Here is a 26,256-nt window from a genome sequence, read left to right on the forward strand (position 1 = left end):
GTAATATAGATTGTAAGCTCCACTGGGGCAGGGACAGATGTAAATGTTCAAATATTCTCTGTAAAGCGCTGCAGAATACATGTGCGCTTTAAAAGAAACTGTTAATTAATAAATAATACATGAAAGTTATGTCTGTGATTTACTGAGCTTATTTTTTAGATTCTGATTTTGGTCAGATTCAACCATCAATATCAGTAATTTTAATGCAGTAGCCACATTGCAATAATATGGCAAAATAAACTTATCAGAACCACTACAACAAATATCCTGCCAATAATAAACTAGTTTCTAAAAGATCCTATATTATCTGTGAAACATATACATGTGTATTTCCTAGCAATTCAGCTTTTAAATACCGGTACTTGTGTCCTAGCATGGTGCTCATCGTATGCCATCGCATAACACTAATTAAGGTATGCTATGGCATGCGATGAGACCCGATTTCCGGGTCCCAAGAGCCGAACTGTACAATTGTAATATCGCATCGCATCGCATGCCATTATAATTTTTAATTGTACAGGCACCCTGATGGGTGATTACTATGTTAAATGCACCCCCATTCTTAACGCCACCCCCACTATCAACGCCAACCCGAAGCGTGGCGAGCGCAGTGAGTCCGCGAGGGGCGGCGGTACGCGTCCTCCAACCTTTTCATACCCCCACTATCCACGTCGGCAAGTGGTGAGCGCAGCGAGCCACCGAGCCTCGCAAGGGGACACGGAATACATGTGAAGTAATCCGCGTCCCCTCATGGGGCTCGCCATGCTTCGGGCTGTGCTCGCCACACTATATAGAATCAACTCCATGCCGACGTGGTTAGTGGGGGTATGAAAAGGTCGGAGGACGCGTATTGCCGCGCTTCAGGTTGGCGTTCATAGTGGGGGTGGCGTTAACAATGGGGGTGCATATAACATAGTAATCACCCATCAGGGTGCCTGTACAATTAAAAAAAAATCGTGTCTGATCGCATCGCATGCAATCGAGTCGCATGCGATGCGATCAAAACAATGGCATAAGATTAAAATCGTGGGCGCCGTGCTAGGAAACAAGTACCTAAATACCATATCATTTGACATTCTCTTTCTGGCATGGGCACACCAAGTTCAAATTACAGTACATTCCAGGGCAGCATTATTCCTTAAAGTAGTGCCTCTTATTCATGTTACGCTACATTGTATTGCACCTTGTTGGCATTACACCACACAACACCAGGGCTGCCACTTGGAATTGTGAAGCGCGGGACTGACAATATTGGCAGTCAGAATACTGACATGTTCAAAATGCTGACATTCATTATGTTGCCATGGTCAAATGTTTGTCAGTACTTTGAGTGCATTCCCTCCAGGACCTATGAGGAAAGTTGCAAGGCGCTGCCAGTGAACAGACGGAGGCAGGTCTCAGCCATTTTCCAGTACTACAGCTGTCTGCACTCAGCTAGCATCACCAATCCACTGCTGCCGGCTTCTGGCTGAGCTGCCCGATCTGATCTTAGAGCTAAAAGTTTTGATCATGGTAGCCAGCCCAAAGCATGTCCTCTGCTGGCCCCAAGCAGGCTGCAATGTCCCTATGCATTTGCCTAGCTTTCCTATGCCTAGGTACCGTTCTGCTGGTGACTACTGTTCTTCTCTAGCCCCAGACTGGCGGCGCAAAGACTACTGAGCTTAGAACTGGTGTATATAGTGCAGCATCATTATACCATGGCCGCTACAGATATACAACATATCTCTCTCTCTATATATATATATATATATATATATATATATATATATATATATATAAATAAGATATCCCTGCTCCTCACCCCTATGGGGCACCAGTGGCACACACCTGCCCACCATGACAGAGATTCCGCTCCCAGCAACAGGAGTTCCAGAAACCCGGCAGCGGTGATAGTACCACCCGCACCGCTATAATCTGGCCCTGGTGGCCATCATTTCAATGGACTTAAGTTTTAACTAACGGTAAATAAATGATCAAATAACAAGGCTTATCAACAATCTGATCAATTTCAAGTGTAATGTTTAGGAAAACCAGCATGTACTTGAAAGACTTATAATAATTTTCTGTCAAAACATTTTTTATAGTCCTACAATAACTTCCAGTTCACTTACAGTACTTGGGCACATATTCAATTACCTTAATTGGGGGTAACTGCCTCTCTGTGGGCTATTTTACTAGCCCCAATAAACCGGCGTATGCTGCGGATTAAGAGGGATTTTTTGTTTTATCTTCTTCCAGCAAGCAAAGCAAAATCCCCCAAAACAGCCCTGTTTTGATATGGAAATTAGGCTTTGTTTTGTTAAAAACACAGGTTTTACTAATAGTGTGTACACACGGTGCGATATGGCTTCCGATGTTGCCGATATAGTGAACATCGGAAGACATATCGCATGGTGATTGTATGCTTTTTTAGGGCTTGCAAGCCCGATGCGCACTCCCGTGTGAGTGAAAGTCGTCGGTCAAATAGAGAGGGCAGCCAAGACTATATAGTGCAGATCTGCATTATATAGTCAAAATTGTGCCACTGCATGCATGCCGGGCTATGCGAGTCCCGATACAATCTGATCGTATCGGGACTTGCATAGCACGGCATATCTACCGTGTGTACACACCATAAAAATGTTTTTGGTCAAAAATATTTAGCTTTTGCTGGCAGTCCAAACGAGATAGAACAAAATAAATAAAAAGGTGAAGCAAAGAAAAAAATGTATATATCAATAAATAAATATAACCTGGATATCATCCATAAGGCAAAGAGAGAAGTAGCGCTTACCAATGAGGAATTATCAATGTAAAAAACATTACACATATAAAAAAATTACATAAACATAATAGACAATAAGAATAAAAATATATATAATATAAAAACTCTCATTGGCCCTCTCTATGTGCCACTGTGCAGGAAATATTGATAGGATCCGTCCTATTTGTGCCGTTTTAGTAAAAGTCCCAATTGGACCGATGCAGTTCTTTTGAACAGAGATACAATTAAGCTTTCCACTGGATTCAAATGAGCGTGATAGAAGATGGGTATAATTACCACTGGCTGTCCCTTAGGAGTCTTGTATCCATGTAGGATTGCTGAACAAGCTGTGATCTCCGTGAAGGGGGTGGGTGGAATCTTCTCCGCTTAGGAATCACAATTACTTGTGGAGAGCAAAGTGGATGGTCTTGGTATGCAACTTTCTCCAAAAGTGGGGAGATGAGAGACGGCTGGTTGGATCCAAAACGGACACGGTGTGGCGATGACAGTGAGGGGCCTTGAGAGCAAGCAGCTTCCAACGCGTTTCACTGCCTCTAGGGGCAGCTTTTTCAAGCAGCTTTTTCAAGGATATGGATATCCTTGAAAAAGCTGCCCCTAGAGGCAGTGAAACGCGTTGGAAGCTGCTTGCTCTCAAGGCCCCTCACTGTCATCGCCACACCGTGTCCATTTTGGATCCAACCAGCCGTCTCTCATCTCCCCACTTTTGGAGAAAGTTGCATACCAAGACCATCCACTTTTCTCTCCACAAGTAATTGTGATTCCTAAGCGGAGAAGATTCCACCCACCCCCTTCACGGAGATCACAGCTTGTTCAGCAATCCTACATGGATACAAGACTCCTAAGGGACAGCCAGTGGTAATTATACCCATCTTCTATCACGCTCATTTGAATCCAGTGGAAAGCTTAATTGTATCTCTGTTCAAAAGAACTGCATCGGTCCAATTGGGACTTTTACTAAAACGGCACAAATAGGACGGATCCTATCAATATTTCCTGCACAGTGGCACATAGAGAGGGCCAATGAGAGTTTTTATATTATATATATTTTTATTCTTATTGTCTATTATGTTTATGTAATTTTTTTATATGTGTAATAAATGTTTTTTACATTGATAATTCCTCATTGGTAAGCGCTACTTCTCTCTGTTCCTTTGATTCACATATTTTAGGGACCAACTCAGTCCCTCTAAGTAGCAGCTTCACTTGACTCACATCCCATTAACAGCGCCCTCTGACCGCCCTAGGGCAGTCTCTTTCTTGTATCATCCATAAGGCCCCCATACACTAGAGCGACTACTCCCCTCTGAGAAGTCACCTGTGATCCCTCCTTGAGCCGCTAGGAACCTTCCACATAAGATATATCCCATGCGATCCCATCCAAGTCTGACTGGCTCGAATGCGATCCAACAAATCAGTCCAGTGTGATGCTGTCAATCACAAGTAATTTGGACGATTTTCATGTTATTGGTCGCTACAATCACATGTGAATCATCACCAAGTGTAGGGGCACCTTTATACTTACTTGTTTGATTGTCTAATTTAAAGACTTGCCATGTGGTTTATTGCATATAATATAAGACAATATAAACAATCATTCTTGCACAGCATGGGCTAGGTATATTAGACAAAAATTCACCATGTTGACATACATATTAAAAATGTCAGCATGGTGTAAATGTCAACTGATATGTTGTTCAACAAGCCAACACTGATTTATTGGCAAAATGGTCACAATGTCAACAAGCCATTTTTTATGTAGCCCTGTCGTCCACATTTTCACTATTACCCCTTTTCCACTAGCCTAAATATCCTGAATTTTTGCACAGGAGCGTGCAAAACCCAGGATTTTAGGCAGGTGGAAACTCTCCCTGTAGAAATATCCCAGGGCGTGAGACCCAGCATTTCTAACCAGGTAGCGATGAGGGTTGAACACGTGTTCAACCTGGGTCACTGTGTAGTGTAAACGGTTAACCAGGGTCGATTCGACCTGGGTCCCGTTAACTACAGTGTAAAAGCCAGCGCTGGGAGATGCTTTCATCTCCCAGCGCCTCCCCAACCCCAACTCCCGATGACGTCACCGGCCCAGCATTATGCCGGGTGGGGATTCTAGTGCGAATGGGTTAGCAAGCCGGGTCGCACCCAGGTGGTAGCCGGGTACAAAATCCCGGGTGTGACCCGGCTTGCAGTTGGAAAAGGGGTATTAGTCTGCATTTCATGTATAAGTAAATGTTGATATTTTTGAGACGTTAACATTTTAACCAAGCGCGATAACATCCATTATTATGGTGTCAGCATCATGATTGGTGACATGTGATAAGTGGGGATATCCACAGAGTAGCAGTACTGGCAGGAAAAGCCTGTGAGTGCATGTCCAGCAGCAGCAGTGTGAGTGCAGCTAAGCCATACACAGCAGGCAGTGTGAGTGCATGTCCAGCAGCAGCAGTGTGAGTGCATATCCAGCAGCAGCAGTGTGAGTGCATATCCAGCAGCAGCAGTGTGAGTGCATATCCAGCAGCAGCAGTGTGAGTGCAGCCAGGCCATACACAGCAAGCAGTGTGAGTGCATGTCCAGCAGCAGTATGAGTGCAGCCAGGCCATACACAGCAGGCAGTATGAGTGCATGTCCAGCAGCAGTATGAGTGCAGCCAGGCTATACACAGCAGGCAGTGTGAGTGCATGTCCAGCACCAGTATGAGTGCAGCCAGGCTATACACAGCAGGCAGTGTGAGCGCATGTCCAGCAGCAGCAGTGTCAGTGCGGCCAGCCCATACACAGCAGGCAGTGTGAGCGCATGTCCAGCAGCAGCAGGCAGTGTGAGCGCATGTCCAGCAGCAGGCAGTGTGAGCGAATGTCCAGCAGCAGGCAGTGTGAGCACGGCCAGGCCATACACAGCACCCAGTGTGAGCGCATGTCCAGCAGCAGCAGTGAGTGCTGCCAGGACATACACAGCAGGCAGTGTGAGTGCATGTCCAGCAGCAGCAGTAAGTACGGCCATACGCAGCAGTGTGCAGGCAGCACGTTCTCAGTCACTCTCTCCATGTTGTTGACATAATCTGTTAGATGGCAGAGGGAGGGCCAGGCCGGCGCCATGCACCAAAACTAATGCCAACAGCAAGTGCAGCACCCTGACAGCTACCGACACTTATTACCCCGGGCAGTAACATCAGCAATACCACACACGTTATTACCAGCTTCGCTGTAGGAGATAGAAGGGAATAACACGTGTACTCAGCGGGGACTGCTCCCCCGAGCGCCCAAACCCTTCACCCCCTTCCCGGCCACCCCAGACCCAAATGCCTCCCTTCCAGGAAACCCCCTTAGGCCTCCGAGTCCCATCCAACTCACTGCCTGGAAAGCTGCAATGGGGGAGCCCCCCGCCGCTGGAAGGCCCCGTCCACAAACACACCGTTCTTGCCCAGGCAGCGCAGGTAGAAGTGCGGCTCCACGAAGTTGAGCTGGAGGTGCCGGCGGGATATGAAGCTGGAGCGCCCCATGTTTACATCCACTGATCCCTGGCTGGAGTCGCGACCAATAATGACTGACGAGGTCCGCATGAGAAATTCAAAGTCTCGTCCCTCCAAGCGGGCCAGAGCAGGGAGCTCCCGTACCGGAGAGCCAAGGTCAGGGAAGGTCCGGGCCGCCTGCAGCGGGCTGCACGGCGCAGAGCGGAGCGCCAGCAAGGCCATTACCCCCGAGTCTTCTCCGGGCTCCATGGCGGCTACGGCGCGTTGCCAGCTAGGATTGTTTTGGTTGTTGAAAGTGAGTGAGTGCAGGCGGGTAGGCGGGCGGAGCAGAGCGAGATGGACGGGTCACAGGAGGAGGGGGTGTGGGCCAGGACAAAGCTCAGGTACAGGACTGGCTGCTACTGCTGGCCACATACTGTAGCATTAGACCAACTTGCTGTGTACCCTATGCCCTTACATTGTTGCTAGTTATAAGTGTAATGTAAACTAAAACTCAAAAGCCCCATACACACTAGGCGATATTGTGAACAATATCTTATAGAATGTACTCAATATCATTAACGATGATTGATGTCTTCTGAATATGCAGGTCAATTGGACTATATAGCCAAACTACCCGCATGTTCAGCGGGCCCCAGTGGCGCAAACGACTCGCATGTTCAGCGGGCCCCGATGACATCACTAAACGATATTGGCTGCCAATATCTTCAGTGTGTACGCACAATGGCCCTTATTCTGGTTCACTTGCAAAGGCAAATTACTTCTCAAATGGAAAAAAAACATGTGCACTGCAGGGGGTCAGATGTAACATGCATAGAGATTTAGCTTTGCGTGAGTTATTTTGTTTCTGTGCAGGGAAAATACTGACTGCTTCAATTGTACACTGCAATATAGATCTCACTTTAAAGTAAAACCCAACCCAATTCTATTTCTCTCTGTACATGTTCCATCTACCCCACCTGCAGTGCACATGGTTTTGTGCATTTGAGAAGGAATTTGCCTTTGCGAGTGAACCAGAATAATGACCAATATCAGATGGTTAACTCTATTGGCTGTTGAGAGTGTCAGCTAGTGTGTATGGGGCTTAACTTATATGTTACAGACTGCGTTTATTATTAGTATTATTATTAACATTCTATTTTCTTATGGAGCCCATACACGCTCCGTTTTCTCCGGCTCCGTTTTGTACTATGCGATGCATGCTCCCGCGCATCACATAGTACGGGACAAAAAGCATGTGCTGCACATACTTTTTGTACTAGGTAAACATTGTATCGGATCACAGTGCATGCACACTGCATGCACAAGGGATGCGATCCGATACGATGTGTGCTGTTTCAGCACAGAACGGATCCGTTAAACGGACCGTGTATGGGGGCTTCAGAATAATTTATTTCTTTGTTTAACCCAAGTGTTTTCTTCAACTTGCTCACGCCTTTTACACCAGACTTATGCTGCTTTCACACCGCAAAATCTGCTTAGACCCGGTATTTAAAACAGGTCCATGCAGGTTAATGTCCCTTTCACACCGCACATATTACCTGGTATTATACCGGGTATAAGCAGGTTTGCGGTGTCAAAGCACAGGGCCACTGACCGGCAATGATGCTGTTTACCTGATGTAGGTTGCCCCGGTCACTACTGCCAGGGTCCTAAATACCGCTTCAGACCCGTTCACACTGCCAAAAAAATGGGTCTGAAACGGGTAGGAAACTGCTTTTTACCCGTTTAAGAAATACCGGTATTTCTTTAATGGGTAAAGCACACTGGAGCTTTCACACTGCAGCTCTAAATGTTTTAAAGGGCAAAATAAATGGCAATATACCGTTTAAGATCTGCAGTGTGAAAGGGGTATTATACTGGGTTATTACCTGGTTTTGAACGAAAGGACAGGGCTGCTATCACCAGGGACCATGAGCACTTCACTCTGGAGCCCGGAAAGTTAAATGGCAAGGTGACAGCCACAGAGGGACAGAGTCACAGCGGTAATATAGATTTAGTGCCGGCCATGAGTCAATCAGAACATGCGGACCACCGTCCAATCAGAAGCTGTCACTCCACTCAACTGCTGGCCCAACCTTAATCCACAATGCTGGTACCTGGGACCCCACTCCATGGAAAGCTGTGGTGGCTGCAGGGCAATGTTATGTGACAGTGTTTTACTGCCAAACACTAACATAATTTGGTATGCAGATACAGCCACAAACATAGGGGGTTATTCTTGTTCATTCGGCCGTTGCGTGTCTGCGCATGTGCATTTCTGCGCACATTCTGCTCGCCGGTTGCACGCACCCTACAAGGCGAGCTGGGTGCGGAGAAAGGCGGGGGCACCGGGCAGCTCCATTACCATATGGGAACGGGCAGAGTTCCATGGGCGTTCCCATGGAACGCTGGGCGTTCTCATGGTAATGAGGTGGGTGCGGGGGGCTGGCAGCTGACATCATCGGATGCCAGCCCATATCCATCCCAGCATACACGCATATGAAAGTGACTTGAAAGTCACTTTTATATGCTAGTACCTTACACATCTTTCGATGGTGGGCGACCATCGAAAGATGTGGGAGGTTACCCGCGGCATATGAATGGATGTTAATGCTAAACATCCATTTACAGTCTGTGCAGGCGAATCTGCGCTGCAAGGGGGGGAGCTGGCCAGACATTCGACGGGTGGGGTTCGGTGGACTCGCAAGGCTGCAAATTTGCAACCTTGCAATCAACCAGAATAACCCCCATAATGTAGGCATAGAATTTGAATCAGCAAGTTCTGCTTGTGCATCCTATTGCATCCCATTGTGAATAATACCCCTTTCAGACCGTACTCTCGACCCGAGTTAATGCCAGATCCTTACATCACCAACCCAGGTCGAGGTGTGGTGTGAAAGCGACACTGGCAAAATTCCAGGGTCGAGCAGCCTGGCATTTCAAGCCTGGTCATGGATCTGACCCAGGTTCCAGTGCAGTGTGGACAGGTTACCTGAATCGAGCGGCCCGGGTCCCATTCAGTGCTGTCAGCTCCAAGTGCTTCAACTGCCCCGCCCCCATCAGATGTCAGTGACCGAGCAATAAGCCAGGTCGGACATGAAGCTTACAGACTGCAAATGGCTGGGTTGCTCCTGGGACAGACCGGTGTCGTAATCCTGGGTGCGACCCAGCATTTGCTGTCTGAAAGGGCTATAAGATGCATTTACAGGGAAAATTAAAAAAAATTACATATGTGGTATAGTACATGACCTTTTTTTAAGAGAGCAAAGTATATATATTTTTTTAAGCTTAGAAATAATTTAGTCTACTGGAGGGAGTGGCTTGGTGAGACAGGGCGAGCAGCACGACCTGTAGAGCTCTCACCAGACACGGTCAAAAGTTTGGCTTTTCCCCCCAACAACAGTACTGAGAATCATCTTGTCTGGGGCCGCTGGCTGGGTTGGAGGCTGGACGTGTAGCTGGCGAACTTTTCTCAGACTGGCTTGGAGATAGGAGAGAGCGGCGTCTGGCTGCCGGGGCGCTGACTGCTTCTGGAGCATAGGACGAAGGCGCACGCTGAACAAACAGGCGGATGGAAGCAGGGAGAACGGCCGGGCAGACGAGTGACAGGACGGCTGGCACCAGGGAAGGAGGGGGACAGAGGACCGAGTGGCGAGCTCCATATGCCCGACGGCAATCACACTAGCCTTCATCGAGACGAGCTGAACCAGAACCCGGCCGATACTGAACCCCAGAGGCTTGAGGTACATGCTGAGTCAGCGGGCAGACGAAGAAAAGGAGAATGGCTGAATTGCTGAGAAAGGAAAGAGAAGGACAAGGGACGGAGGAGTGTTGAGATCCTTATGCCGGACGCCAATTGTATTATTTGGCCATTATAAATTTGAACATTGTTCTGAGAGAGGGCTGGTCCCGGACCTCACATTATAAGACTGGGGAGCTCCAGATCTGGACTCTGAAAAAGGAGAGAGGGGCTGTGGGACTCACGGTCCTCTGGGTGTAAGGAGTGGCCAAGGGCAATAAATTAACACAATACTCCTGGACAGAGTAGCCCCCTTGATACCTATATATTGAAGGGTGGCTTAAAGGGAATATTGGCCCCAGAACTAACATCCATATACAGAGCAGCCAGAGATTTTCATCTACGGAATAACTGAAATAACAGAACGTTAGTTTATATTATAACATAAAACGCACTGGACATTCAGTGAACTGAAGGAGTAAACCGGTCCTGTGATAGAATTGTTATAACAAAAAGTTGAAGATTGGTTGAAACTGGTTACCGAATTGATAGGTTGATGATATATTACTAGCCACTGATATATACACATTATTGGTTAAGAGACTATGTTTCTATATACTTTATTGTTGGCAGGGTAAAAACCTCAAGGGAGAAAAAGATAAAGAAAAAAAAATAAATAAACCTCAAAAACACTACCACAACCAATATAATTTGGGTCCAACATTCTCTCAAAAATGGACAAATATGTTGGGAAATCTTCAAAGAATTCTCAGTCTATTAAAACGGGCAGAGGACAAGGACGAGATAACTCAATACTAGAAACACCTGCCTCACCAATATCAGCCCACAACACTCTTCTACCAACAAACCATCACCAGAAAATTTGCAACCTTATTCAACGACCAAAACATACTATCCTCTTTACTGGATCAAAAGCTGGCACCAATAAAGGAAACACTAGACTCAGTACTCACTCAGATAAATAAACAATAACAACGTATTTCTATGGCGAGACAACGTATTTCAGAACTAGAAGATGATTTAGCTACAACTCGCACTACTTTAGAAGAAAATGTGAAACTTCTAACTAACATCCAAGATAAATTAGAAGATTTAGAGAAACGAAACAGAAGAAATAATGTGAGCGTGATTGAGTTTGAAAAAACTCAGGAGCCCGAGGTGTGCTCCCCACCACCAGTGCTGTGCCTAAACACGTGCAAAGGAGGCCGTGTGATCGAATGGGTCCATCTCCTAGGAGACAGGGCCCCGTTTTTCCCCTAACCCCTCTCAACCATAAGGCCGAAGAGGGGAAAATAGGGAACGGTGGGTCCTCTTCGCTGAAGCTTAGAGAGACCCTCATTCCTCAACCCCCGAAAGGGTTAGGACGGTGGGTCCTCCGCACCCCATGGTTTGGAGGGACCCGCAGTGGACTTCCCTCCGCCTTGCGGCTCGGGGTCGTCCTCGGGGGGACCGAAGCTCTCCCCAAAAGGCGAGAGCTTCGGCACATTGGGGAAATGGAAGGCCCAGAAGGGTCGACCACACTACCCAAAAAAACGTGACAAACTACAAAAAAACAAGGAACGTGAAAAGTGACAAACGTGAGAGGGGGAAGAGAAATAAATAATAAAGGACCCTAGCCAGAAGGCCAGGGTGGGGGTGTGAAAAATTGTCCTACCCCATCCAAAAGGACGAGGTAAGGACGTGAAGCGCATACCTAGAGGGAAAGTGCGCAGTGCTAGTGCTTACTAGTGCATGGTGATTTTGGGATCACCCGTGCATGTTCGGCACCCCCGAGTTTCCCCGGGGGCACAGTGCAGCCTCGGACTCCAAGCAGCCAGCCAGTCAGCGTCCGACCAAGTGTTTCTCCGTCTCAACAGCAGGCACTTTCCAGCCCCTGGCATGGGAATGGGTACTCCACTGGGCTTTTCGAAAGACTCCCTTAGGGGCTGCACCCCCCTCGGAAGAGCAATCTACTCAACAAGAAAATTCTAGCCCAATTGTCTTGCTGGTTGAAAACTATTGCATGATGGTCCCAGCAAAAAGAAAGCTATTGGCTGACAGTACATAAACCAATCAGAATTGCTTATTTTGAATGACAAGTGCATCAGCCAATCAGATGGTCTCATTTCTAAATTAATTTGCATAAGGGCTTTATTTGGTTTTCATAACTTAATGAGGTCCTTCCTTACCCTTGTCTAATTGAAAACTCACAGAATCAGCCAGAGATGGTTGATAACAAGAAAATTCTTGACCAATTGTCTTGCTGGTTGAAGACTATTGCATGATGGTCCCAGCAAAAGTTGTAAAATAGAAAGCTGTTAACTGGCATTACATAAACCAATCAGAATTGCTTATTTTGAATGAAAATTGCATCAACCATTCAGATGGTCTCATTTCTAAACTAATTTGCATAAGAGCTTTATTTGGTCTCCATAACTTACTAAGTCCTTCCTCACCATAGTCTAATTAAAAACCTACAGAATCAGTAACAGGTAGTTGATAACAAGAACATTTTTGACCAATTGTCTTGCTGGTTGAAGATTATTATATGATCGCTTCTCGGCCTTTTGGCTAAGATCAAGTGTAGTATCTGTTCTTATCAGTTCATTCTGAGAGGCAGCTCTACTCCTTGTTTCTTGGACCGACAACGGTCCTTCTCAGGGCTACCGCTGCCAGGCCGAGAAGAGCGAATTGAGCGAAGACGTCGAGACTGCGAGGAGGAGAGGACATCGCTGAAGAGGGAGAAGCCGGAGAAGACTGAGGGTCAGACTTGCTCTGCTCTGCCCTCAGAAGCAACCGCCTGCCCCTCTGCCTCTCGACGCCGAGGAAGAAGCTCCGCCCCCGACTGCGAGGAGAAGAGGATTTCGCCTGAAGAGGAGATCAACGCACCCTAGCCACCTGGGAGAGGCAGACTTGTTTGCTCTGCCCTCTCGAAGCCTTGCAGCACTCCCGAGCTGCCTAGGAGGGTCAGACTTTTCTGCTCTGCCCTCTGAAGCCTCCACCGCTCTGGAGACGCCGCCGAGGGTCAGACTTTCTGCTCTGCCCTCCGAAGCTCTGCAACGCTCCCCAGCCTCCGTGGAGGGTTAGACTTGCTTTGCTCTGCCCTCTGAAGCCGTGCATCGCTCTCTAGCCTCCTTGGAGGGTTAGACTTGTGTTGCTCTGCCCTCTGAAGCGTCCCCTTCATCTCCTCCTCTCGTCGCCGGAGAAGACCCTTTGCCTCGACTTCAGCTGCCCCGAGAAGCCGGAAGGATGGCCACCGCCTCCACTTCGGCCCCCCTCGCTGGGAGGAAGCCCGGGAAGAAGGGTAAGTCACCGGCCGAATGTCCGACCAGATTGGCCGGCCCGAGCTCCACTGCCCCTTCTGTGACACCACCAACGGTGCCCGTCCAGGACCACTCCAAAGGCGTCCCAGCCCTGGAGCCCTGGATGAGGCAGACCGTGGGGATGAAGCTAAAGGAGGTAGATGGCCAGGTGCCGGACATGACGGTTGAGTACTTCGGCAAGAAGATGGTCCTGGAGCAAGGATTCTCTGCACCTGAAATGCTCAGCGTCCAGAGCTTCTTCAGAGGCATCTTCTACGCCACCTTTGCCTCCATCGCAATCTGCAAGAGGTATTGGGAAGCGGTGAAAGCGGCGAAGCCTGAGTCCCCTCTCTCTCGCTTTGTGGGCAACTGCCCTATACAAAGAGAGGAGAGGCGGGTGACGGTTTCAATGCGAAGCCCACACACAAACATCAAGGACATCGTCACTTTTCTCAGCAGATCCTGCACCGTCATAAAGGACCCCACAAGGATCCTTTACGAGAATGGACTCTGGACTGGAAAGTGGTCGGTGATTGTCAGGCTGCACAAGGACACTTCGTGCCCAGATGGAGTCAAGCACCTCAGACCGTGCTTCTCCCTGGGGGGAACTGCAGGACTTATCCACTACGTGGACCAGCCACGCACTTGTCGTAAGTGTGATGGAAAGGACCACTTTGGGAAGGAATGCAAGGTCCTGGCTTGCAAGATTTGTCGACTGGCCGGCCATGAGACAAAGGACTGCCCCACGAAGAAGACCTGCAACCTGTGCGGCTCAGTGGATCATGTCTACAAGGACTGTCCAAGTAGAGCAAGATCCTACGCCGCAGCAGCATCGGGTGTGATCGTCCCTCCCAAGGTGCCACCCAAACCGGTGCAGAGGAAGAAGGTTCCGCAAAAGCAAGGTGGTAAGAAACCTTCCCCCACCATTCCTAACCCTCCTCCCCTCCCTCCCTCTGTGACAGCTACTCCCATCCCGGCTGCTCGCACCACCCCCCCTCCCTCACCCTCCCGACCTGTGATCCAACCCACCCTTCTTCCCACCACCCCCTCTCGCCCCCCCCCCTGTCCCTCTCCTCTCCGAGGAAGAGTTTCCACCACTTGCCCATGCAGGAAATGTACAGCCGAGAAGGAAGAGGAAGGAGTTAGACAGCCCAGCTGCTGACCCAGAATCTTCCAAGAAAGCGGCAGTCGAATCGGTCGAGCCAGACCAGGACTCCCTCACCCTCGAGGAGGAGATGGAGGCATATGCAGAGGTCTTCGAGGAGAGTGGGGTGCCTAAGCTTGACAGCCTCAACAACATCGACCAACTGCTCAACAACATCGAGACACCCCAGCAGGGAGATCCTGTGGCCGACCCAGAGGAAGCACCTCCCGATGGGAGTGGTAAAGTATACGTATCGCCACAGTAACCTTTTTCTCTTAACAAATGGTAGCTTTTAACCTTTTTACCATTAATGTGAGGAGTATTAAGGATAAGTGCAGACGTCAATCTATCTTTGCTTTTCTTGACATTCAGAAATGTGATGTGTATATGTTGCAGGAATGCTCTCTCCCTTTCTCCAGGTCCTACAGGCACTTGGCCCGGCAGTGGTCCCATGGTCCGTCCTACTGGTCCGGTGGAGGTGAGTGCAGGTCTGCAGGGGTAGCCATTCTTATTAGGGGTAGCCTCTTCACGTTGGATTCTGTTCAGGAGCTTGTCTGCGGCAGATTAATCGTCGTAGACGGCTCCTGGGCAGGCGAGCCCATCAGGCTTATCTGCGTGTATGCTTCACCTTTTAAGAATGAGCGTTTGGAATTATTCCAGACTCTGCGGACCCAGCTCGCCACCACCAGGGCTGTAGTGATGGCCGGGGACTTCAACTGCCCGATTGAAGGGGATGGTCGAAGCACCTGCAACTCTGCGAAGCTGGACATCACGTCCGATCTGCTCAGGGAAATGGTGGCCGAAGCATCACTGCGGGACGCTGTGGGCTCCATGGGGGCTGGCTCCGTGAATTTCACGTGGAGCCGCCCCGATGGCTCCGTGCGTTCCCGCATTGACTTTGTGTTCACATCCCGGGCAGTGCAGCAGGTTAGGCATTCTATGGTTCCCTGCTTCTTCTCTGACCACAGGGCCATTCACTTCCAAGGAATTCTGGGCCATGGTTTTCCATCTGGCCCAGGCTCCTGGAAGTTGAACTGTGCCCTACTGGAAGGGGAGGAAGTACTGGCTGAACTTAAGGATGCCTACATCACATGGAAGAATGACAAATGTTATTTTGACTGTATGTCTGATTGGTGGGAATATGCCAAATCTAACATCCGCAGTTTCTTTCAGGCTAAAGGGCGTATCCAGGCATGCGACCGTAAGAGGAACCTCAGAAAACTGCAGCGTGAGCTCCAGTCCATGGTGGACCTCCAGCAGTGCGGCTGGGACGTGAAGGACGACCTAGACGAGACCAAAAAGAGCCTGAAAAGGCACTTTGAGGAGGAGTCCAGACGTATCGTCTTCCGTTCCAAGGTGAAGAATCTGGAGAAGGGTGAGAAGTGCACTTCTTTCTTTTTCAGGAAACTCCACTCTGGCCATACGCCCCTGACAGAGCTGCGTGATGAGAATGGCATCCCCAGACAGGGGAAGGAGGGCGTGATGAAGGTCGTCCGCGACTACTACAGCGACCTCTACTCCCCTAAGACTACAGACACCGATGAGGCGGATAAGTTCCTGTCAGGTATCACTAACACTATTGATCCTGCAGGTAAATCAGCCATGGACGCTCCCCTGGCGTTGGAGGAGGTGCTCTCTGCCGCTAAATCCTTTAGGCAGGGCAGGACTCCGGGCAGTGATGGTCTCCCAGCAGAGCTCTATGTTGCGCTGTGGGATCTCATTGGCCCGTACCTGCTCGAGCTGTACGAGGAGATGGTGGTGGAGGGCAAAATGCCTCCTTCGCTGAGGGAAGGAATGATCACGATCTTGTACAAGCGTAAGGGGGAGAGATGTGACCTGAAAAATTGGCGTCCCATCTCTCTTCTGAACGTGGACTACAAAATCCTCGCCAAGGTACTGGCCAACCGGCTGAAGGCTGTCATTGGGCAGATCGTTCACCCAGACCAAACCTGCGCCATTCCCGGCCGCAGAATCGCAGACAGCCTTGCCCTCCTCAGAGACACGGTCCATTACGTGAAAGACCGTAATGTGTGCACAGCCCTGATCAGTCTTGATCAGGAAAAGGCCTTTGACCGTGTCTCCCATGAGCTGATGGGCAAGGTACTGCGTAAATTTGGTCTTGGTGAGCTATTCTGTTCATATGTTAACCTGATGTACCTTGACATTTACAGCTCGGTGTTGGTGAACGGCTGGAAGACTGACCCCTTCTCTGTTATGTCTGGGGTCAGACAAGGCTGCCCTCTTTCACCTCTTTTTGTTTGTGTTATAGAGCTCTTCGCTGTATCCATCAGGCAAAATCAAGAGATCAGAGGGATCACCGCACCGGGTCCAGACCACCCAGAGGCCAAGTGTTCGCTGTACATGGATGACGTCACGGTGTTCTGCGCAGACCAGAGATCGGTGACGGCACTCGTCCAGACCTGCGAAAACTTCGGCCGTGCTTCAGGAGCAAGGGTCAACCTTGGGAAGTCAGAGGCTATGCTCTTCGGAAAGTGGCACCTGTCGTCCTCCACTCCATTCCCATTCACGGTAAAACCAGACCTCATCAAGATCCTTGGTGTCTGGTTCGGGGGAGATGGAGCGGCCTTGAAGTGCTGGGATGAAAGACTTGCGACAATGCGTCAGAAACTGGGATTGTGGAGTCTCAGAGACCTTACCATCGAAGGGAAAACACTTGTGCTGCGGAATGAGATTCTTCCTGTTCTTCAGTACACCGCCCAGGCCTGGCCACCTCTGGCGGCGATCTGCAAGGCCATCACACGGGCTGTTTTCCACTTCATCTGGGGCTCCAAAATGGACAGAGTCAAGCGGATTGTTATGTACAAAGATCCCCTCAAAGGTGGCAAAGGCATTCCAGACATTCCAACTATGCTGAGAGCCTTCTTTGCATGTAACTGTATCCGCAGAACTTTGATTGACAATTGTGCCGGCTCTGCGGGGAACTCCATGTCCCGCTTCTTCCTCCTACCTATGTGGAGGACCCTTAAATGGGACAAGTGGGACAGCTCCATCCCTTACAACTGGACTACTCCATGGTTCTACCTGGATGTGTCCAAGTTTGTGAGGGAGCACCAACTGGAGGGATTGAAACCCGACTTGTGGAAACCTAAAAATGTCCACAAGCTCATCAGAGCCAAAGACGTCATGGAACCGATTTCAGGGCTCCCTTCAGCAACTGCCAAGTTTGTCTGGGAGTATGTGGCCTCCAAAAGGCTCACAAATAGACATAAAGACATGTCATGGATGGCCATTCAGGGCGGCTTGCCTCACCGGTCATTCATGCACTCCCGAAACTTGTGTAGGTATAGACATTGTCCCTGGTGCCTTGTGCATGAAGAAACCTCCATGCACATCTTCTGGGACTGCACCTACGCACAGTTGTTGTTGGATGCCCTAGAGACTGAATTCAAGGACTCCGTGCCCAGGAACTGTCTTTCATACCTTTCGGTATTGTATGGACTATTCCCGGGTACCCACACATATGGGGCGACCCAGGAAGCCTGGCGCCTTATAAACTGTGTTAAGGACGCTTTGTGGTTTGCCAGAAATCGTCTCATATTGCGGAGGGAGAGAATGTCCGTTCAGGACTGCCGCAGGCTGGTTCACAGCTTGCTCAGAGACTATTCCATTCGGGATAGCCCTGAGGAGGAAGAGGACTAAACCCCTTTTCTTCTGGTCCTTTCCCCTTGTTTGGACTGTTTTATAAGACTTTGGGACCGTGGCCCCTTCCCCCTCACTTCACAATGTCTGTTGTTTTGTTGATGTACTTCTATTTATTGCCCTCCCCTTATATGTGTCTGTCTGGTCAATAAAGCTTCGGGCATGTGATTCCTCCTCCCTCACCCCCTACCCTCCACACCCATAGTCTTGTATACTGTAGTGTAAATGTTACCGTTAGAATGCATAGTGCATAGTATAGTCTATAGTGTGAGTTTATCTTGTGCTGTATTTTATAATATGTACTATACTGTTTGCATGTGTACTGTGTTTTGGCTGTGCTGCGACACGGTATATGTGTGATATTTGTTATCGTCTGTTTTTTGCATTCTTTATGTACAATAAAGACCTGCTTTTTCAATCAAAAAATATGATGGTCCCAGCAAAAGTTGTAAAATAGAGAGCTGTTGGTTGACAGTACATAAACCAATCACAATTGCTTATTTTGAATGACAAGTGCATCAGCCAATCAGATGGTCTCATTTCTAAATTAATTTGCATAAGGGCTTTATTTGGTCTCCATAACTTACTAGGTTCTTCCTCACTATAGTCTAATTGAATACCCACAGAATCAGTAACAGATGGTTGATAACAAGAACATTCTTGACTAATTGTGTGGCTGGTTGCATACTATTATATGATGGTCCCAGCAAAAGTTGTAAAATAGAAAGCTGTTGGCTGACAGTACATAAACCAATCAGAATTGCTTATTTTGAATGACAAGTGCATCAGCCAATCAGATGGTCTCATTTCTAAATTAATTTGCATATGGGCTTTATTTGGTCTTCATAACTTACTGAGGTCCTTCCTTTCCCTAGTCTAATTGAAAACCCACAGAATCAGCCACAGATGGTTGATAACAAGAACATTCTAGACCAATTGCCTTGTTGGTTGAAAATTATTGCATGATGGTCCCAGCAAAAAGAAAGCTGTTGGCTGACAGTACATAAACCAATCAGAATTTCTTATTTTGAATGACATGTGCATCAGCCAATCAGATGGTCTCATTTCTAAATTAATTTGCATAAGGGCTTTATTTGGTCTTTATAACTTAATGAGGTTCTTCCTTACCCTTGTCTAATTGAAAACTCACAGAATCAGCCAGAGATGGTTGATAACAAGAAAATTCTTGACCAATTGTCTTGCTTGTTGAAGACTATTGCATGATGGTCCCAGCAAAAGTTGTAAAATAGAAAGCTGTTAACTGACAGTACATAAACCAATCAGAATTGCTTATTTTGAATGAAAATTGCATTAACCATTCAGATGGTCTCATTTCTAAACTAATTTGCATAAGAGCTTTATTTGGTCTCCATAACTTACTAGGTCCTTCCTCACCATAGTCTAAATGAAAACCCACAGAATCAGTAACAGGTAGTTGATAACAACAACATTTTTGACCAATTGTCTTGCTGGTTGAAGAATATGATGATCCCAGTAAAAGTTGTAAAATAGAAAGCTGTTGGTTGACAGTACATAAACCAAACAGAATTGCTTATTTTGAATGACAAGTGCATCAGCCAATCAGAACGTCTCATTTCTAAATTAATTTGCATAAGGCTTTATTCGGTCTTCATAACTTACTGAGGTCCTTCCTTACAATGTTCTAATTGAAAACCCACAGAATTAGCCACAGATGGTTGATAACAATAAAATTCTAGACCAATTGTCTTGCTGGTTGAAGACTATTGCATGATGGTCCCAGCAAAAAGAAAGCTGTTGGCTGACAGTACATTAACCAATCAAAATTGCTTATTTTAAATGACAATTGCATCAGCCAATCAGATGGTCTCATTTCTAAATTAATTTGCATAAGGGCTTTATTTGGTCTTCATAACTAACTGAGGTCCTTCCTTACCCTTGTCTAATTGAAAACTCACAAAATCAGCCAGAGATGGTTGATAACAAGAAAATTCTTGACCAATTGTCTTGCTGGTTGAAGACTATTGCATGATGGTCCCAGCAAAAGTTGTAAAATAGAAAACTGTTAACTGACAGTACATAAACCAATCAGAATTGATAATTTTGAATGACAAGTGCATCAGCCAATCAGATGGTCTCATTTCTAAATTAATTTGCATAAGGGCTTTATTTGGTCTCCATAACTTACTAGGTTCTTCCTCACCATAGTCTAATTGAAAACCCACAGCATCAGTAACAGATGGTTGATAACAAGAACTTTCTTGACCAATTGTCCTGTTGGTTGCAGACTATTACATGATGGTCCCAGCAAAAGTTGTAAAATAGAAAGCTGTTGGCTGACAGTACATAAACCAATCAGAATTGTTTATTTTGAATAACATGGGCATCAGCCAATCAGATGGTCTCATTTCTAAATTAATTTGCATAAGGGCTTTATTTAGTCTTCATAACTTACTGAGGTCCTTCCTTACAATAGTCTATATGAAAAGCCACAGATGGTTGATAACAAGAAAATTCTAGACCAATTGTCTTCCTGGTTGAAAACTATTGTATGATGGTCCCAGCAAAAAGAAAGCTGTTGGCTGACAGTACATAAACCAATCAGAATTGCTTATTTTGAATGACAATTGCATCAGCCAATCAGATGGTCTCATTTCTAAATTAATTTGCATAAGGGCTTTATTTGGTCTTCATAACTTACTGAGGTCCTTCCTTACCCTAGTCTAATTGAAAACCCACAGAATCAGCCACAGATGGTTGATAACAAGAAAATTCTAGACCAATTGTCTTGCTGGTTGAAAACTATTGCATGATGGTCCCAGCAAAAAGAAAGCTGTTGGCTGACAGTACATAAACCAATCAGAATTGCTTATTTTGAATGACAAGTGCATCAGCCAATCAGATGGTCTCATTTCTAAATTAATTTGCATAAGGGCTTTATTTGGTCTTCATAACTTAATGAGGTCCTTCCTTACCCTTGTCTAATTGAAAACTCACAGAATCAGCCACAGATGGTTGATAGCAAGAAAATTCTTGACCAATTGTCTTGCTGGTTGAAGACTATTGCATGATGGTCCCAGCAAAAGTTGTAAAATAGAAAGCTGTTAACTGACAGTACCTAAACCAATCAGAATTGCTTATTTTGAATGAAAATTGCATCAACCATTCAGATGGTCTCATTTCTAAACTAATTTGCATAAGAGCTTTATTTGGTCTCCATAACTTACTAGGTCCTTCCTCACCATAGTCTAAATGAAAACCCACAGAATCAGTAACAGGTAGTTGATAACAAGAACATTTTTGACCAATTGTCTTGCTGGTTGAAGATTATTATATGATGGTCCCAGCAAAAGTTGTAAAATAGAAAGCTGTGTGTTGATAGTACATAAACCAATCAGAACTGCTTATTTTGAATGACAAGTGCATCAGGCGGCAAAGGCATTCCAGACATTCCAACTATGCTGAGAGCCTTCTTTGCATGTAACTGTATCCGCAGAACTTTGATTGACAATTGTGCCGGCTCTGCGGGGAACTCCATGTCCCGCTTCTTCCTCCTACCTATGTGGAGGACCCTTAAATGGGACAAGTGGGACAGCTCCATCCCTTACAACTGGACTACTCCATGGTTCTACCTGGATGTGTCCAAGTTTGTGAGAAGGCACCAACTGGAGGGATTGAAACCCGACTTGTGGAAACCTAAAAATGTCCACAAGCTCATCAGAGCCAAAGACGTCATGGAACCGATTTCAGGGCTCCCTTCAGCAACTGCCAAGTTTGTCTGGGAGTATGTGGCCTCCAAAAGGCTCACAAATAGACACAAAGACATGTCATGGATGGCCATTCAGGGGGGCTTGCCTCACCGGTCATTCACGCACTCCCGAAACTTGTGTAGGTATAGACATTGTCCCTGGTGCTTTGTGCATGAAGAAACCTCCATGCACATCTTCTGGGACTGCACCTACGCACAGTTGTTGTTGGATGCCCTAGAGACTGAATTCAAGGACTCCGTGCCCAGGAACTGTCTTTCATACCTTTCGGTATTGTATGGACTATTCCCGGGTACCCACACATAAGGGGCGACCCAGGAAGCCTGGCGCCTTATAAACTGTGTTAAGGACGCTTTGTGGTCTGCCAGAAATCGTCTCATATTGCGGAGGGAGAGAATGTCCATTCAGGACTGCCGCAGGCTGGTTCACAGCCTGCTCAGAGACTATTCCATTCGGGATAGCCCTGAGGAAGAAGAGGACTAAACCCCTTTTCTTCTGGTCCTTTCCCCTTGTTTGGACTGTTTTATAAGACTTTGGGACCGTGGCCCCTTCCCCCTCACTTCACAATGTCTGTTGTTTTGTTGATGTATTTCTATTTATTGCCCTCCCCTTATATGTGTCTGTCTGGTCAATAAAGCTTTGGGCATGTGATTCCTCCTCCCTCACCCCCTACCCTCCACACCCATAGTCTTGTATACTGTTGTGTAAATGTTACCATTAGAATGCATAGTGCATAGTATAGTCTATAGTGTGAGTTTATCTTGTACTGTATTTTATAATATGTACTATACTGTTTGCATGTGTACTGTGTTTTGGCTGTGCTGCGACACGGTATATGTGTGATATTTCTTATCGTCTGTTTTCTTGTGCATTCTTTATGTACAATAAAGACCTGCTTTTTCAATCAAAAATGATGGTCCCAGCAAAAAGAAAGCTGTTGGCTGACAGTACATAAACCAATCAGAATTGCTTATTTTGAATGACAAGTGCATCAGCCAATCAGATGGTCTCATTTCTAAATTAATTTGCATATGGGCTTTATTTGGTCTTCATAACTTACTGAGGTCCTTCCTTACAATAGTCTAATTGAAAATCCACAGATGGTTGATAACAAGAAAATTCTAGCCCAATTGTCTTCCTGGTTGAAAAATATTGCATGATTGTCCCAGCAAAAAGAAAGCTGTTGGCTGACAGTACATAAACCAATCAGAATTGCTTATTTTGAATGACAAGTGCATCAGCCAATCAGATGGTCTCATTTCTAAATTAATTTGCATAAGGGCTTTAATTGGTCTTCATAACTTACTGAGGTCCTTCCTTACCCTTGTCTAATTGAAAACTCACAGAATCAGCCAGAGATGGTTGATAACAAGAACATTCTTGACCAATTGTCTTGCTGGTTGAAGACTATTGCATGATGGTCCCAGCAAAAGTTGTAAAATAGAAAGCTGTTAACTGACAGTACATAAACCAATCAGAATTGCTTATTTTGAATGACAATTGCATCAACCAATCAGATGGTCTTATTTCTAAACTAATTTGCATAAGAGCTTTATTTGGTCTCCATAACTTACTAGGTCCTTCCTCACCATAGTCTAAATGAAAACCCACAGAATAAGTAACAGGTAGTTGATAACAAGAACAATTTTGACCAATTGTCTTGCTGGTTGCAGATTATTATATGATGGTCCCAGCAAAAGTTGTAAAATAGAAAGCTGTTGGTTGACAGTACATAAACCAATCAGAATTGCTTATTTTGAATGACAAGTGCATCAGCCAATCAGATGGTCTCATTTCTAAATTAATTTCCATAAGGGCTTTATTTGGTCTTCATAACTTACTGAGGTCCTTCCTTACCCTAGTCTAATTGAAAACCCACAGAATCAGCCACAGATGGTTGATAACAAGAAAATTCTAGACCTATTGTCTTGCTGGTTGAAAATTATTGCATGATGGTCCCAGTAAAAAGAAAGCTGTTGGCTGACAGTACATAAACCAATCACAATTGCTTATTTTGAATGACAAGTGCATCAGCCAATCAGATGGTCTCATTTCTAAAATAATTTCCATAAGGGCTTTATTTGGTCTTCATAACTTACTGAGGTCCTTCCTTACCCTATTCTAATTGAAAACCCACAGAATCAGCCACAGATGGTTGATAACAAGAAAATTCTAGACCAATTGTCTTGCTGGTTGAAAACTATTGCATGATGGTCCCAGCAAAAATAAAGCTTTTGGCTGACAGTACATAAACCAATCAGAATTGCTTATTTTGAATGACATGTGCATCAGCAAATCAGATGGTCTCATTTCTAAATTAATTTGCATAAGGGCTTTATTTGGTCTTCATAACTTAATGAGGTTCTTCCTTACCCTTGTCTAATTGAAAACTCACAGAATCAGCCAGAGATGGTTGATAACAAGAACATTCTTGACCAATTGTCTTGCTTGTTGAAGACTATTGCATGATGGTCCCAGCAAAAGTTGTAAAATAGAAAGCTGTTAACTGACAGTACATAAACCAATCAGAATTGCTTATTTTGAATGAAAATTGCATCAACCATTCAGATGGTCTCATTTCTAAACTAATTTGCATAAGAGCTTTATTTGGTCTCCATAACTTACTAGGTCCTTCCTCACCATAGTCTAAATGAAAACCCACAGAATCAGTAACAGGTAGTTGATAACAAGAACATTTTTGACCAATTGTCTTGCTGGTTGAAGACTATTGCATGATGGTCCCAGCAAAAGTTGTGAAATAGAAAGCTGTTAACTGACAGTACATAAACCATTCAGAATTGCTTATTTTGTATGAAAATTGCATCAACCAATCAGATGGTCTCATTTCTAAACTAATTTGCATAAGAGCTTTATTTTGTTTCCTTAACTTACTAGGTTCTTCCTCACCATAGTCTAATTGAAAACTCACAGAATCAGTAACAAATGGTTGATAACAAGAACATTCTTGACCAATTGTGTGTCTGGTTGCAGACTATTACATGATGGTCCCAGCAAAAGTTGTAAAATAGAAAGCTGTTGGCTGACAGTACATAAACCAATCAGAATTGCTTATTTTGAATGACAAGTGCATCAGCCAATCAGATGGTCTCATTTCTAAATTAATTTGCATATGGGCTTTATTTGGTCTTCATAACTTACTGAGGTCCTTCCTTACAATAGTCTAATTGAAAATCCACAGATGGTTGGTAACAAGAAAATTCTAGCCCAATTGTCTTCCTGGTTGAAAAATATTGCATGATTGTCCCAGCAAAAAGAAAGCTGTTGGCTGACAGTACATAAACCAATCAGAATTGCTTATTTTGAATGACAAGTGCTTTAGCCAATCAGATGGTCTCATTTCTAAATTAATTTGCATAAGGGCTTTAATTGGTCTTCATAACTTACTGAGGTCCTTCTTTACCCTTGTCTAAATGAAAACCCACAGAATCAGTAACAGGTAGTTGATAACAAGAACATTTTTGACCAATTGTCTTGCTGGTTGAAGATTATTATATGATGGTCCCAGCAAAAGTTGTAAAATAGAAAGCTGTTGGTTGACAGTACATAAACCAATCAGAATTGCTTATTTTGAATGACAAGTGCATCAACCAATCAGATGGTCTCATTTCTAAATTAATTTGCATAAGGGCTTTATTTGGTCTTCATAAGTTACTGAGGTCCTTCCTTACCCTAGTCTAATTGAAAACCCACAGAATCAGCCACAGATGGTTGATAACAAGAAAAATCTAGACCAATTGTCTTGCTGGTTGAAAATTATTGCATGATGGTCCCAGCAGAAAGAAAGCTGTTGGCTGACAGTACATAAACCAATCACAATTGCTTATTTTGAATGACAAGTGCATCAGCCAATCAGATGGTCTCATTTCTAAATTAATTTGCATAAGGGCTTTATTTGGTCTTCATAACTTACTGAGGTCCTTCCTTACCCTAGTCTAATTGAAAACCCACAGAATCAGCCACAGATGGTTTATAACAAGAAAATTCTAGAACAATTGTCTTGCTGGTTGAAAACTATTGCATGATGGTCCCAGCAAAAGTTGTAAAATAGAAAGCTGTTAACTGACATTACATAAACCAATCAGAATTGCTTATATTGAATGAAAATTGCATCAACCATTCAGATGGTCTCATTTCTAAACTAATTTGCATAAGAGCTTTATTTGGTCTCCATAACTTACTAGGTCCTTCCTCACCATAGTCTAATTAAAAACCTACAGGATCAGTAACAGGTAGTTGATAACAAGAACATTTTTGACCAATTGTCTTGCTGGTTGAAGATTAATATATGATGGTCCCAGCAAAAGTTGTAAAATAGAAAGCTGTTGGTTGACAGTACATAAACCAATCAGAATTGCTTATTTTGAATGACAAGTGCATCAGCCAATCAGATGGTCTCATTTCTAAATTAATTTGCATAAGGGCTTTATTTGGTCTT

The 26,256-nt window shown here is 45.5% G+C and overlaps 3 protein-coding genes and 1 pseudogene across 5 annotated transcripts in view; 3 read left to right on the forward strand and 1 right to left on the reverse strand.

Annotated features, from left to right (window-relative positions):
• The window catches only part of FOXK1 (forkhead box K1), a 74,230-nt gene extending 67,606 nt beyond the window's left edge, over positions 1–6,624 (reverse strand). Inside the window, exon 1 of one of the 3 annotated variants that reach the window (XM_083153452.1) lies at positions 6,109–6,624. In XM_083153452.1, the coding sequence (XP_083009578.1) occupies positions 6,109–6,476 (368 nt within the window). In that variant the 5' untranslated portion in view covers positions 6,477–6,624. The remainder of the gene's footprint in view (positions 1–6,108) is intronic. The other 2 variants (XM_083153451.1, XM_083153450.1) reach the window with 2 other exon arrangements.
• Positions 6,625–7,510: 886 nt separating this feature from the next.
• Positions 7,511–14,427, forward strand: LOC146020377 (uncharacterized). The gene has a single exon (XM_083153454.1). The coding sequence runs from the start codon at positions 13,198–13,200 to the stop codon at positions 14,410–14,412; it is 1,215 nt and encodes a 404-aa protein (XP_083009580.1). The 5' UTR covers positions 7,511–13,197; the 3' UTR covers positions 14,413–14,427.
• Positions 12,500–12,606, forward strand: LOC146025445 (U2 spliceosomal RNA; annotated as a pseudogene).
• A 39-nt stretch (positions 14,428–14,466) lies between the features above and the next one.
• On the forward strand, positions 14,467–18,789 carry LOC146020375 (uncharacterized). The gene is made up of 2 exons (XM_083153449.1): positions 14,467–15,958; positions 16,664–18,789. The coding sequence occupies exons 1-2, from the start codon at positions 14,677–14,679 to the stop codon at positions 18,052–18,054; spliced, it is 2,673 nt and encodes an 890-aa protein (XP_083009575.1). The 5' UTR covers positions 14,467–14,676; the 3' UTR covers positions 18,055–18,789.
• The last annotated feature ends 7,467 nt before the right edge of the window (positions 18,790–26,256 follow it).

Source organism: Crinia signifera, chromosome 7, assembly GCF_055691185.1.
Source record: "Crinia signifera chromosome 7, ASM5569118v1, whole genome shotgun sequence".
Classification (NCBI taxonomy): Eukaryota; Metazoa; Chordata; class Amphibia; order Anura; family Myobatrachidae; genus Crinia; species Crinia signifera.